General features: G+C 45.6%; 1 protein-coding gene across 3 annotated transcripts in view; it reads left to right on the top strand.

The window, feature by feature from the left end:
* The window catches only part of P4HA2 (prolyl 4-hydroxylase subunit alpha 2), a 190,094-nt gene that overhangs the window by 171,552 nt on the left and 3,994 nt on the right, over window positions 1–14,548 (top strand). For all 3 annotated transcript variants that reach the window (XM_077473270.1, XM_077473271.1, XM_077473272.1), the window contains 2 exons: window positions 11,201–11,269; window positions 14,384–14,480. In XM_077473270.1, the coding sequence (XP_077329396.1) occupies window positions 11,201–11,269; window positions 14,384–14,480 (166 nt within the window). The remainder of the gene's footprint in view (window positions 1–11,200; window positions 11,270–14,383; window positions 14,481–14,548) is intronic.

Raw genomic sequence — 14,548 nt, 5'->3', positions numbered from 1 at the left:
ATCCGACAGACTGTCCGTCCGACTTTCCGAACGGGCTACTTGCCCACACACGCCACTTTTTCAGCGGACTAATATGGCGTACTAAGTCCGCCGTACTATCCGCCCTACTTTTGAAATGAACGGACTCGCCCGCACACGTGGAGGCAAGTCCGCTCATTTCGAGCGCGTCTCCAGGTAGGCGGGGCCTGCGAAGGAGACGTCGCTGGCCCCGCCAACTGGTATGGACTTAAAGGGGATACCCAACACCGAAAAAAAATGGCGTGGGGGTCCCCCCAGGTCCACATCAGACCCTTGTCTGAGCACGCTACCCGGCCGGCCAGGAAAGGGGGGGACGAGCAAGCAACCCCCCCTCCTGAGCCGTACCAGGCCGCATGCCCTCAACATGGGGGGTACCTTGGGGAAGGGGGGGCCGCGCGGCCCCCCCACCCCAAAGCACCTTGTCCCCATGTTGATGAGGACAAGGGCCTCTTCCTGACAACCCTGGCCGTTGGTTGTCGGGGTCTGCGGGCGAGGGCCTTATCGGAATCCGGGAGCCCCCTTTAATAAGGGGGCCCCCGGATACCGGCCCCCCACCCTATGTGAATGAGTATGGGGTACAATGTAGCCCTACCCATTCACCTGTGAAAAAAGTACAAAAAAAACACAACACAGGGTAAAAATAGTTTATTGCACAGCTCCGGAGGTCTTCCGTCTTCGGGGGTCTTCTCGCCGGACTCCTCCGCTATCTTCTTCTAGCTCTTTTGCTAGCGGAGGAGCCCGGCTTTCTTCCTCGTCGCCGCCCTTCTTCTTGTCCCCCTCTTCGGTTCTTCTGCCGGGCCACCGCGCCTTCTTATAGCTCTTTTACAGGCGGTCTTCTGTCGCCGCTGTCGCCATCGCCGCCTTCTGTTCTTCTGTTCAAGGCACCCCCCATGTTGAGGGCACGTGGCCTGGTATGGCTCAGGAGGGGGGGGGGGGGGGGGCGCTTGCTCGTCCCCCCCTTTCCTGGCCGGCCAGGTAGCGTGCTCAGACAAGGGTCTGATGTGGACCTGGGGGGACCCCCACGCCATTTTTTTCGGCGTTGGGGTTCCCCTTTATGTCCATACCAGATGGCAGGGCCAGCGACGTCTCCTTCGAGGGTCCCGCCTACCTGGAGACCCGCTCGAAATGAGCGGACTTTTCTCCAGGCGGGAAAAGTCCGTTCATTTCAAAAGTACGGCGGACTGGCATACGCACGGCCAGATTGTCCGCCGAAATGCAAGTCTGGCGGGAAGATTGGAGTGAAAAACTACTTTCTAAGTCCGCCGTACTTCCGGGTCAAAAAAGTCTGCCGGAGGCTACACACGGGGGGGGGGGGGGGGGGGATTGTCCGGCGGACTTGAGTTTGCCGGACTTTTCCACCCGATTGTTTGATCGTGTGTACGCGGCATTACAAAGCGTTTCTTGTGTATGAGCCTTAACTACTACACAATGCCATCAGTTAATAAGACACCATTGCAGTGATAGTTTAATAATAAGATGTATCCAGTCTACAACCCAGTCTTGACAGAAGAGTGTTTGCTTGTCAGGAAATGATTTGTCTGTTGACAACAACGTATGAATGAAAACATATTGGTTAACCACAAAGGAGCCGGCTTTTTGCAGTAGTTCTATTTTTCTTGTTCAAGATGGTAAACGAGAGTACTTTACAGAAAACCCTTTTGGAAACATTATACTTTTCTTTGATGTAATTAGAAGAAAAATAGTGTCCATTTATTTTTGTTCTTGTTTTAACTACTGCCCAACCTGTGCTTGTGTACACTGTGTGAGGTGTTTGTACATTTGTACTATGGGAAGGCAGAGATCCATGTTCCTGCTTTGAAAAAATAAAGGATCAAAACCTTCCCTTCTCACAGAGTGGCGATCTGCCTTGTTTACATAGGCAGGCATCCGTTCTGCCTGTGTCCAGGACAATGGACGGGTCCCAGTGGACATCGCATCTGCCTGACCCACTAAGTGGCTCCAGCTGTATCCAATCACAGCGGGAGCAGGGCGCCGGCGGCGTGCATGTTCCAGACACAGAAAGGATCCCGCACTAGGTACGTGATCCTGCCCAGGAGAGACACCTTGCCACCGTATATATATTTTTGATATAGGCGGTGGGAGGTGACGACAAACCCCCCCCCAGATAAGTAAATAAGGACTTATTTCCCCCAGATCTCACTGTAAAGAGGACCTGTCGTGCACTATTCCTATTACAAGGGATGTTTGCATTCCTTGTAATAGGAATAAAAGTGATTAAAAAAAAAAAAAATTAAAAGGAGCATCAAACTAGAAAAATAATAGTAAAGTTAACAATAATAATTTTTTTTTTTTAAAGCACTGCTGTCCCCGCGTGCTCGCTTGCATAATCGATCGCATACGCAAGTCGCGCCCACATATGTAAATGGCATTCAAACCACACATGTGAGGTATCACCGTGAACGTTGGAGCCAGAGCAATTATTCTAGCAGCTCCTCTGTTACTCAAAACATGTAACCTGTAAAAAATGTTAAAGCATTGCCTATTGGGATTTTTAAGTACCGAAGTTTGGCACCATTCCATGAGCGGGTGCAATTTTGAAACATGACATGTTCGGTATCTATTGGTGTAACATCGTTCACATTATGCAAAAAAATTGGGCTAACTTTAAAATGCATAAAGATGCATATGCATACATAACTTCTTTTTATGATATTTTATGATTTATTTTTCCTGTTTGTTCAGACTTAAGTTAGACGCGTATAAACACTTATGCATTGAAGCATTTATATGAGTAAGCACTAGGGATGAGCTCGATGTTCGCACCCTGCCTTTGGCCAGTCATGGCTCAGGGGGACCAAGTCCATGCCCCACACTATATAAGGCTGCTTACACAGCAGCCATGTGTGAGACACTGGAAGGAGATAGATTAACTAGCCTGCCTAATCTAGGCCAATCGCAGTGTATTTAAAAAATATATCTAAATAATAATAAAGTCTAGTGTGTGTGTGTGTGTGTGTGTGTGTGTGTGTTATATATATATATATATATATATATATATATATATATATATATATATATATATATATATATATATATATATATATATATATATATATATATAATGTATGTATGTGTATGTATATATAATCTGCATTTAGCGTAGACTAGATATGCAGTGTAGTATATAGTATGTAGCGGCCACAACCTTTGCTGTGCGGCCTTGACTTGTTGGGCTTACCAGTTACCTTCTCTCGTCCTGCTCTTCCACGTCTAGGGATTCCCAGGGTTGATACCCAACGACTTGAACACTGACACAGATGAAGTCCTCTTTAAAGTGTTTTATTTTGCGATAATAACTTCCAAACAACACAGTCTCTTGGGGAACAGAGGGCACGGGTGAAGAACTCAGGCACACTGAACGGCAGGTCTAGCAAAGTCTCTAATTCCACCCAGAGAGCAGCTGGGTACTTCAAGGCTGAACAGATCTCTAGCCAGAGATCATGGCAGTCAGCACGTTGACTCAAAACTTTTAAATAGTCCCGTGAACGTGGACAAGTTGTAACTAAAGGTGAACAGGAACCTTTTCCTCAGTACCTGGAAAGTTTCCCATCTCCTCAATGGTACTAGAAAAACGTGAATTTGTCAATGTCCTTCCCAACTCAGTAACCAGGCACTTCCCAGGATGCCACTTGCCGGCCCTCCTCTGAAGAGTCCTCCTCCGGTCACTTCCATGAGCTGTGGTGCCTCTCCAAGCCAAGAGCACACCCGGACACCTTGAATCCTCCCTCAGTTACTGCGCCTCGGACCAGCCGGTCCGAGACTTGGGAACAGACGGGTCTATCAGGGGCCTTCCACAGCAAAATGTTGCAGGGTATTGAACACCCTGTGACCGGGACCCCTCACGGGGCTACCCCGGTCCTGGAACCAGACCAGACGCCACGGGTCTCACAAACTATTCTCTCCTGAACACGTGACCCACACCCCTTAAGTACTCCTTCACAGACTCCTCAGCGGGCCCCGGCACTCCCACTGATTGGTTCCCGAGAAGGCTGATACTTAGGCCAGAACCAGGTCTGGTTGGATGTTTGTCATGTGCACCTCACCGTTCACATGACCAGGCAGAACTTCAAACACAGCCTGGCCAGACCGGTGTTAAGGCGTAACCTACACAATCAACCCTCAGAACCCCTACTGTTCTGAGACAAAAACTAAATTTACATGTATATGACATTTGATCCAAAATGTCATCCTCTACAAGTATATAACACGTTGTATTGAAGTGGTTAAGGGGAACCCCACGCCAAAATTTAAAAAAAACAAAACCCAAAAAAACAAAATCCATACCAGGCCCTTTAGGTCTGGTATGGATTTTAAGGGGAATCCCGCAGCAATTTTTTTTTTAAATGGCGTGATGGTCTCCCCCAAAATCCATACCAGACCTCTATCCGAGCAAACAGCCATGGCAGGCCAGGAAGGGGGGGGGGGGGTAGACAAGCGAGCACGCCCCCCCTTCTGAACCATACCAGGCCGCTTGCCCTCAACATGGCCCATGAAATGCAGCCTTACCTCTGCCACCTCCACCTCGCACAGAAGACACTATTCGGCCACTCGGCTGGCTCTGTCTTTTGCTGAGTGACGACAGGCCCAGTGGGGTATCGCCCATTTGGAGCAAAAAATAGGAGGTGTGTGTGTGTGTGTGTGTGTGTGTGTGTGTGTGTATATGTATATGTATATGTATATATATATATATATATATATATATATATATATATATATATATATATAAATATATAAATTAAATATAATATTTATTCAGGGTTAGCAGGATTGTGGAGTTCATGTATGTATGTCACCCAGGTTCCCCCCTCCCCCACTACACATGGCTTTTGTTTTCACAAGATCAATGGTTGTCCAGTCTGTAAATTTTTTTTTAAATAAAAATAAATCAGCAGCTACAAATTCTGTAGCTGCTGACTTTTATTAAAAGGACATTTACCTGTCCAACGATCCATCGCCATTTTACCCCTGGCTAGTTCTTCACTAGCCTCCGGGTTCCCAACTGTGGGCAGCCAGCTGTGCAACTTTTGGCTTCGCAGCCGGCTGCCCACTGTGCAATCGCAAGTTGCACTGTGCTTTGTGATTGATCCTGTAGTCTTCTGGGACCTCTGAAGTGTCTCAGAAGACTGCAGGAAATAACATTCTAAGTTAGACAGAGGAGGATGTCTTCAAGCGGAACTTCCCCTTCTGGGCGGAGCTCTGCTTTAAAAGTCCTATTCTTGTTCTGGCAACTAAAACTTTAGGTGGGATAAAGTCTCTATTCTTAGTTTCACATCTTATCTGGTATCCAGACCTCATTACTGGTCTCCATTGTCCATAGGGGCTTTATATATGTGAACTGACTGATGATCAGGGGCCTCTTTTACGATGTTTCCTGTGAGAGCCTGCTGCTATGTGAAAAGGCTAAATGTTGTCATGTGCTGCCTGCTTGTTTTTGGAGCCCAATAGGGGCCACTCTTTATTCAGAAACAGAACTGAGTTTGTTACTGGCTCATACAAGCAGATATTTTGTTTGTTTTATACTAAGTATTTGCTGTACAAATCCCTTGAAATTGTGTTTGTTTAAAACTGTTGGACTGTTTCTGGGTGTCCCTGTCTAATGCATGGTTTACCACTGCCAATACTAGTTGAGCCTGTCCCCCTTACAGCAAAGTGTGTGTGTGTATGTACAGTAGCTCACAAAAGTGAGTACACTCTTCCCTAGTGATGGACGAACTTCCAACGGGACGTAACGCGACCAAAAGTTTGTGAACCTCATCGACTTTAATGGTAGGTGAACCTTAAAAACCTCCAGGTCATATTTTCAGCCACAAAATACTAGCTGTGCACACATAGTCCCACAACATGCACACTGACATAACAAAAGTATTAAGTGAATCTGGGATCGACAACGACAAGCATTCTTTTTTCTGTGAAATTTTGACAATTCAGGAGCGCATGAAGGCCATGGAGGAGAGGCAAGGTCAGGCCAGGCTATGAAGGGGGGGTGCAGCAGACAATCAGTGCCACAGTAGGGCAGCGCAGTCCTGTGCTGCCAACCTGTGCTTGAGCCCCTCCCTCTGCCCAGCCCTTACCCCCACCTATGCAGGGCTCCACTGTGGTGGTCCAGAGGTGCCAGTCCAGTGCTGATCCTCAGCCATGTTGCTGGCACTCCCTGCTGATTGGCTTCTCCGCTGCTATCTCCCTCACTGTCTGAAACCAGCACCGCGATAGAGACTGAGCACTGACACCAGCACCGTGATAGAGAGCACTGACACCAGCACCGAGATCTTGTGGGCACCCACGTGACATCACTAGACACGTCATCAACGTCCCCCTCCCCACTGCTATAATTAGAGATCTTGGTGTAGGCAGCAACACTGAGGACCAACCTCCTTGGGCTGATCTAGGTACTGTCGTCAGACTGCTGAGTGGCAGTTGTTTCTACCTCCTCTTCTTGTTTCAATGCCAAGAGTGGCTGCGCATTGCCAATGTCTTGTGATGGATCAGAAAATAATTCCTGTGACTCAAGCGAAGGGTATGTGGTGGTGGTGGTGTTGGTAGTGTCTTTGGGGGTGCACACAGCAGAGAGTGATGAGGAGGGTGCAGAAGAGTAAGGCTGAGTGAGCCTCTCAACCAAGTCTGGTGCGTCCTTTGACGTAATCTAACACACCTTCCGCAATTTGCCACTTTGGCTCAAGCCTGTTGCTCCTGCCCTACACCTACCACCCCTGCAGAAGGGCCTGCCTCTTCCTCTGCCTGTCATTTTTTAAATGACCCTGTGACAAAAGTCTCTAGAGAAGTGCAGTATATGTGGAAGAAGGTATATAACACCCCACTTCAATCTGTCGTTTTGGGGGGGCACTGGTCTATCACACCAGTTATAATACTTTTTTCTAATTGCGTTTGTCACTCTTTGTAGTATCGCTGCAGAACCACTCAGCAGTCACAATGCTGCACAGTGGAAATGCACTATACTATGCTTTCTATATGTGCAAGCATTTTTTACGTGTATTACACCCCTATATACTGCACACCAAATAGTACACCTATACCAATCCTTAAAAGGACCTTTGTGGCCCTAATAGTAGCTAGCTAGTAGTTAGTGAATTGCAGACTGTCCCTGCTCCAAACGCCAAACTGTCGCTCCCTGCACTGAGAAACGACAGCTGCAGAATCGGTCAGCAGCACAGCAGTGCAGTGCATTATAATATGCTTTCTATATTTGAAAGAAAGTATATTATACGTGTACAACCCTTTATAATGTACACCTATACCAGTCCTTCAAAAGGACCTTTGTCGACCTAGTAGCTAGTGATTTGCAGACTGTCTCTGCTCCAAACACCAAACTGTCCCTCAGTCCCTACACTGATAAAAGGCAGCTGCAGAATCGGTCAGCACTCAGAAGCACAGCAGTCAGCAGTGCACCATAATATATTTTCTATATTTGAAAGAAAGTATATTATACGGGTACAACCCTATATACTGTACACCTATACCAGTCCTTAAAAGGACCTTTGTGGACCTAGTAGCTAGTGATTTGCAGACTTCCTGCTCCAAACACCAAACTGTCCCTCAGTCCCTACACTGATAAAAGACAGCTGCAGAATCGGTCAGCACACAGCAGTCAACAATGCACCATAATATACTTTCTATATTTGAAAGAAAGTATACTATACGTGTACAACCCTATATACTGTACACCTATACTAGTCCTTAAGAGGATGTTTGTGGACCTAATAGTAATACCTAGTGATTAAACTGACTGTCTCTCCTCCACACAGCGTCCTTTCCCTACACTGACAAAAGACAGCTGCAGAATCGGTCAGCAGTGCACTCAGCAGCACAGCAGTCAGCAGCAGTGCACCAGAATATATTTTGTATATTTGAAAGAAAGTATATTCTAAGTTTATGACAACCCTATATACTGTACACCTATACCAGTCCTTAAAAGGACTTTTGTGGACCTAATAGTAATAGCTAGTGATTAAACTGACTGTCCCTGCTCCACACAGCGTCCTGTCTCTACGCTGACAAAAGACAGAATATAAAATGGCCACCAGATCAGGTCTGTTTATAAGGTAGGGGGTATGTCCAATTGTCCATGTGCTGAAATGTCTCAATTGGCTGTCCTGTACCCCATGATGGATGTGTCATGGGTCAAAGTTCTTCACAATGTAAACGCATATGTCCGCTGCGTCAACAGCACCAGAAGTCCGCCGGTTTGGCGAATCGCAAATGAGCAAAATTTGCCGTGGACCGACCACCGGGAGAACCGCAAGGCCATCCCTATTCCTCACATTTTTGTAAATATTTTATTATAGCTTTTTATGTGACAACATTGAAGAAATTACACTTTGCTACAATGTAAAGTAGTGAGTGTACGGCTTGTATAACAGTGTAAATTTGCTGTCCCCTGAAAATAACTCCACACACAGCCATTTATGTCTAAACCGCTGGCAACCAACGTGAGTACACCCCTAAATTAAAATGTCCAAATTGGGCCCAATTAGCCATTTTCTCTCCCAGTGCCATGTGACTGGTTATTGTTACAAGGTCTCAGATGTTATTTGGGGAGCATGTGTGTTAAATTTGGTGTTTTCGCTCTCTCTCATGCTGGTCACTGGAAGTTCAACATGGCTCCTCATAGTAAAGAACTCTTTGAGTATCTAAAAAAAAATATTTTTTTCTCTACATAAAGATGGCCTAGGCTATAAGAAGATTGCCAAGACCCTGAAGCTGAACTGCAGAACAGTGGCCAAGACCATATAGCAGTTTAACAGGACAGGTTCTACTCAGAAAAGGCCTCACCATGGTTGACCTAAGAAGTTGTGTGCACGTACTCAGCATCATATCATGGGTGTTGTCTTTGGGAAATAGACATATGAGTGCCGCCAGCATTGCTGCAGAGGTTGCTGAAGTCAAGCAGACTAAGGACATGAATTAATGGAACCATATCCTGTGGTCTGATGAGACCAAGATAAACTTATTTGGTTCAGATTGAGTCAAGTGTGTGTGGCGGCAATCAGGTGAGGAGTATAAAAACAAGTGTGTCTTGTCTACAGTCAAGCATGGTGGTGGGAGTGTCATGGTCTGGGGCTGCATGAGTGTTACCGGGAATGGGGAGCTACAGTTCCCTGAGGGAACCAGGAATGCCAACATGTACTGTGACATACTGAAGCAGAGCATGATCCCCCCCTCCCTTTGGAGACTGAGCTGCAGGGCAATATTCCAACATATCGACCCCTAACACACCTCCAGGACAACCACTGCCTTGCTAAAGAAACTGAGGATAAATGTGATGGACTGGCAAAGCATACCTCCAGACCTAAATCCTATTAAGTATCGATGGGACATCCTCAAACAGAAGGTGGAGGAGTGCAAGGTCTTTAACATCCACCAGCTCTGTGATGTTATCATGGAGGAGGGGCAGAGGACTCCAGTGGCAACCTGTGATGCTCTGGTGAACTCCATGCCCAAGAGGGTTAAGGCAGTGCTGGCCACACAAAGTATTGACACTTTGGGCCCAATTTGGGCATTTTCACTTAGGGGTGTACTCACGTTTGTTGCCAGCGGTTTAAACATTAATGGCTGTGTGTTGAGTTATTTTGAGGGGACAGCAAATTTACACTGTTATACAAGCTGTACACTCACTACTTTACATTGTAGAAAAGTGTAATTTCTTCAATGTTGTCACATGAAAAGCTATAATGAAAGATTTACAAAAATGTGAGGGGTGTGCTCACTTTTGTGCGATACTGTATGTATGTGTTATATATACACACAGAGCTGCAATATAATATATTGCAGCTCTGTAATCATTTTCATTTTTTTTTTTTCTTTTTGTATTTATTAAACGCAAGCAGTTCCTGAATTTGACCTTGTATTAGCCTCTTGCAGCAATTGTGTGGGAGAAAGAAGCAGCACAAGAAACCAAACAGTTTTATATGCTGACTAGAAGCAGGCAGATAGGAAGAGATAACAAACTGACAGAGATGAACTCATTGCTGTGCTGCTTCTTCATTCACTGACCTGTGAGTGGCTGCAGTAGGTCCAGGGTGAACTGGGCTCAGAGGAAGTAGGTTGACCGATTTGGACTGTCAGATTAAGGATGTCTAGCAGCAGAAAATAGTACTACTAATACTACCTATATGCCTTTTTTTAATGTTATAATTCAAATCATGTCTGGCATCAGCTGTAATTCTGAATTGTCAGCATAGAAGTCAATGTACTGGCAGTTAAAAAAAAATAAAAAAATAAAATGATGGCCTCCTTTAGCTAAGAAAAGCCATTGTTCATAATTACATAATAAGTGAGGTTGAAAAAAGACACAAGTCCATCAAGTCCAACCCGTGTATTACATTGTATATCCCTGTATGTTGCAGTCATTCAGGTGCTTATCTAATAGTTTCTTGAAACTAGCCATAGCCCAGAGATTTTTGAAAAATATGCTCATCAGGATTTAAGAAAACCTGGACCTATTCAGGGCAATACATCAAGTTTTATCCCCCTCATACCCAATAAAATATACTTCTATTTTCTTTTCTCCCCTTCTGCTCTATTGAACAGCAAGAACAAAAGAAAATGCCCTATACTTTCAGGTACAACGGAGCATCTGATTCACTCCATGTGACAGTGCTGGACAATCAGGGTTGTCACATGTGGAGCCCATAGACCTATATAAGCTATGCAGCCACTCATAACTTCAGCAGGCTTTTCCTTCTCCTGGCAAGGGAACAAAGTGACCAAGAATCAAAAGAAAGATAGTTGTGTTACTGGAACGGTTTGTATTGAGTTGAATTTGATTATTTTTTTGCATGGGCAATAAAAAGGTTCACTTTAAGGACAATGATGGAACCAAAGACTGACTGCAAAAAAATTGTCTGTGGCCATTGTGATTGTTTTTGAAAGTACTTTTGGTTTGTCATTTTTGTTTTTGGCTGAAGTTCCTCTCTAAAGTCTCATTTGAAAAGAAATGCTGTGCATCCAGTATAACAAATCAAAAGTCACATGTGCCATGCATTGCTCTTGACTAGCACAAGCTGGCACTACAAGTCATCACCAAAGGGCAGTAAAACTCCTCTACCTTCTTTCTGAAATTATATACCTCTATAGGTAGGTTTTGTTGGCTGCCCTCTTTTATCTGTATTGTAATTTTCATGTAATTGTGGCTTACTTTCTTTAGATGAGTGATGTGGAAGCTGGAGGAGCCACGGTGTTTCCAGACTTTGGAGCAGCAGTCTGGCCTAGGAAGGTGAGCTGATTTTATATTGCCATAGCTATCCACTGTATGGTTTTGAGATCTGCAACCCTTATATTCTCACTTTATCAGTTACTGATCTAAAGAGGGAAAATTATTGTTGCTTTAAAGCAGAACCATACTCGCCTTGAAACCAGTGATGCGTCGCCACCGGGAATTTACAGCCGGCTGACCTCTTCGGGCAGCCAGCTTCCAGGTCTCAATCGCCGGTCGCTGTCATTGGTGGTATACTCATTCTTCCACTGTATTTGTGAAATGAGCCATGTTGTCACTACCCTGCTCTCATTTCAACTACAAACTTGTTTTCCTCTTCATCTTCATTACATGAGAAGAGGGAAATTGATAGTTTACAGAATATACCTCAGAAGGCAGATTAGCATGTTTTTTTTTTTTTCTGCCCGGCTCATAGAAATGAACACGTAAACTGTATTACGTTTTGGCAAGATCAGCAGGTCTTTTTTCTCTTTCGTTCATTGACGGACAAAGCACCTTTAATCTTGACCTTAGGGTTATAGCGCCACCTTCAGGAGAGGACTAGGCAGAACATGTAAAAACAGCAAAACTGCACAGTACTGCCCAGGGGGCGGTCCTACTGGCTAGTTTTTGTAATGTCTGTGTGTGTGGCCACGTGGGGACTGGCCACCGAGGGGAACTGCGCCCATTTTCCGGTGGCCATGGCCATTTTCTTGTAGCCGCAGCCAGTTTCTTAACCGTGGCCATTTTCTTGATGCCCAGCGCCCATTTTCCTGGTGCTCTCAAACGCTTTTTGCTGAGGCGGTCGGCGACCATTTTCTAGTAGCCTCAGGTTTGTTTTACTCTAGTGCTGGGTGGCTGGTTTAGCCTGGACGCTTCGTGGCTGGCATAGGGGAGAGCAGACAGCGGCAGCACACAGCAGTACCTGGGTCAGGGTGGTTAGTCCTGTGGGAGGGCCACTCAGTCTGTGGCAGCTAGGAGGTTGGGCATTTTTTGGGGCTTTCCTTGGGTCCCTAGTGGTGACAGCAGAGAGAGGGTCCGCATGGCGTCAGAAGCTGGCGCTTCTTCCCCAGACATCCCTGTTATTGCAACCAGTTCCCCTGCACCAGCAGTGCCTATGGACACTCTGTCGGCGGTCCTGGAGTCCTTTGTTGCTTGGGTGGAAGCGACATGCGGGCGCAAGAGGGGTAAAAAATCCCCCCTCCCCCCACTGTCTTCTGGGGAAAGCTCTGATTCAGACCCTGGCCCCGCTGTGACAGATGGCCCCTGTTGTGATGTTTCAGAGGATGTGGACCAAGACCATTCTGACAGTGATGATGACTCTGTGTCTGGGTCAGCGCAGGAAAAAGCGCTAGTAGGAGCACTTATCACAGCGGTGCTGGATACCCTAAAGATAGAGGATACGGCAGGGGCATCTGCAGAGGTGTCGGACACTTTTGGGTCCCACAAGCCGGCCAGCACTGCTAAGTTGTTTCCCTACCTAATTTATTTTAATAAGTTTATTTACAAGGAGTGGGGAAGCCCGCAACGGCCCTTTCAGTCCCAAGACAGATAGCGGTGCTTTACCCCTTTGAGGAGAGTTTCCTGAAAAAATGGACATCTCCTCTGGTTGTTGACCCCCCCGGTATCCAGGTAAATAAATAAGGTAACCACGATTCCGGTGGAAGGGTCCCCTGCTTTCAAGGACCCTCATGACAGAAGGCCCTGTTGTCTCAGACGCTTACTGAATAGGCTAGGTTGTTGCAGTGCAAGTTGGAGAAGGAACAGGTTTCCCCGGTCTGTGTGGAACTGGCAGACCAGTTGGTGCATGGCCTGATGTATGTCTGTGATGCGTCCCTGGATACGGCCCCTTTGCTTTCTAGAGCCTCAGTATCAGCCGTGGTGCTGCGTTTCCTGATTTGGCTTAAATGCTTGTCTGCGGACCAGGCTTCTAAGAAAGCGCTGGTGGATTTGCCTTTCCAAGAGGAGAGGCTATTTGGAGCCTCGCTGGATCACATTATTAAGAATGTTACTGGGGGAAAGAGTACTCTGCTCCCACAGTCCAGAAAGGGTAAGGAGCCACTCCGTAGGCAGGGGCCCTCCTTTTCCACTCAGAAGCTGATTTTTCGCCCGCCAGGGTTGGCAGGTAAGAGTTCCCAGTCCGACAAGGTGCCCGCTGAGGGACAAAAGCATCCCTGGTTTCGCAAGCTGAACAAGTAAATCTGTTGCCGCATGAATGTTTTCCCCGCCTGATTAACTGACAGGTGTGTAAGGCGGCGTTCACATTATCACTATATTTTACAAGGTTGATGTGAGCGCATCTTCGGATGCATGCTTTGGCTGCAAAGTTTTGCAGGCGGCCAATTTAAGTTTGCAACTCCTCTGTTAAGTCGTTATTTTTGTTATGGGTGGAGTTTATTTTCTTTCTGTTCCCACCCCTCGTTTTTGACACTGCATGGGGACATCCCTAAGGTCCAGATTAAAGGTGCTGTGTCCGTCGATGAACGAAAGAGAAAATAGGATTTTTGAACTCGCCATAAAATCCTTTTCTCTGAAGTTCATTGAAGGTCACAGCACCCACCCCTCATATTTATGTTTGTACTGCTTTTTGACAAACTGAGCTGCTGGAAGCAGAGTGAGGGGTTATAGCCAGTAAGACTGCCTCCTGGGAGCGGTACTGTGCAGTTTTGCTGTTTTTTTTTACATGTTCTGCCTAGTCCTCTCCTGAATGTGGCGATATAACCCTAAAGTCAAGATTAAAGTAGAAGAATCCAGCTAAGCTTTTTTCCATTTTACATGTTTTTTTTTTAATGTTGTCTATGTCCAATTTGCATTCTTACATTCTGTACTAAGAAAAGATGGCACTATCACAAAAGTGCCTTTGACAATGGTTTACAAAGATTGTGTCCCCTCTTTTTAGGAAAAATGTGTTAATACCCAGAAATGTTTACAATTTGTTAAAAAAAATAAAAATGAGAGTTGCCTACTTTAACTACTCTTCTCTTTTACAGCACACTAGTTTTTATTGTTTGTACTGCTCTAGTTTTAGTGATTTATGGTTTATCCAAATAAAAAAATTTATCCTCCATATAGTTTAAAATAACTGTAATGGATATTTTCTGTTTTCTCTTGAATATGTTCTTGCTGATGTTTCAGGGGACTGCTGTGTTTTGGTACAATCTATTCAAAAGTGGAGAAGGGGATTACAGAACGCGACATGCAGCTTGTCCGGTATTAGTAGGAAGTAAATGGGGTATGTTTTCTCTCTAACAGTTATTAACATATTTTATTGCATGCATTTAATCATTCGAGAACAAAAAT

This window comes from Lithobates pipiens, unplaced genomic scaffold, assembly GCF_037356315.1.
Source record: "Lithobates pipiens isolate NorthernLeopardFrog02 unplaced genomic scaffold, aLitPip1_a1.2 Scaffold_8, whole genome shotgun sequence".
Taxonomy (NCBI): Eukaryota; Metazoa; Chordata; class Amphibia; order Anura; family Ranidae; genus Lithobates; species Lithobates pipiens.
The sequence above is the reverse complement of the archived record's forward strand: the minus strand, read 5'-3'. Positions and strand labels throughout refer to the sequence as shown.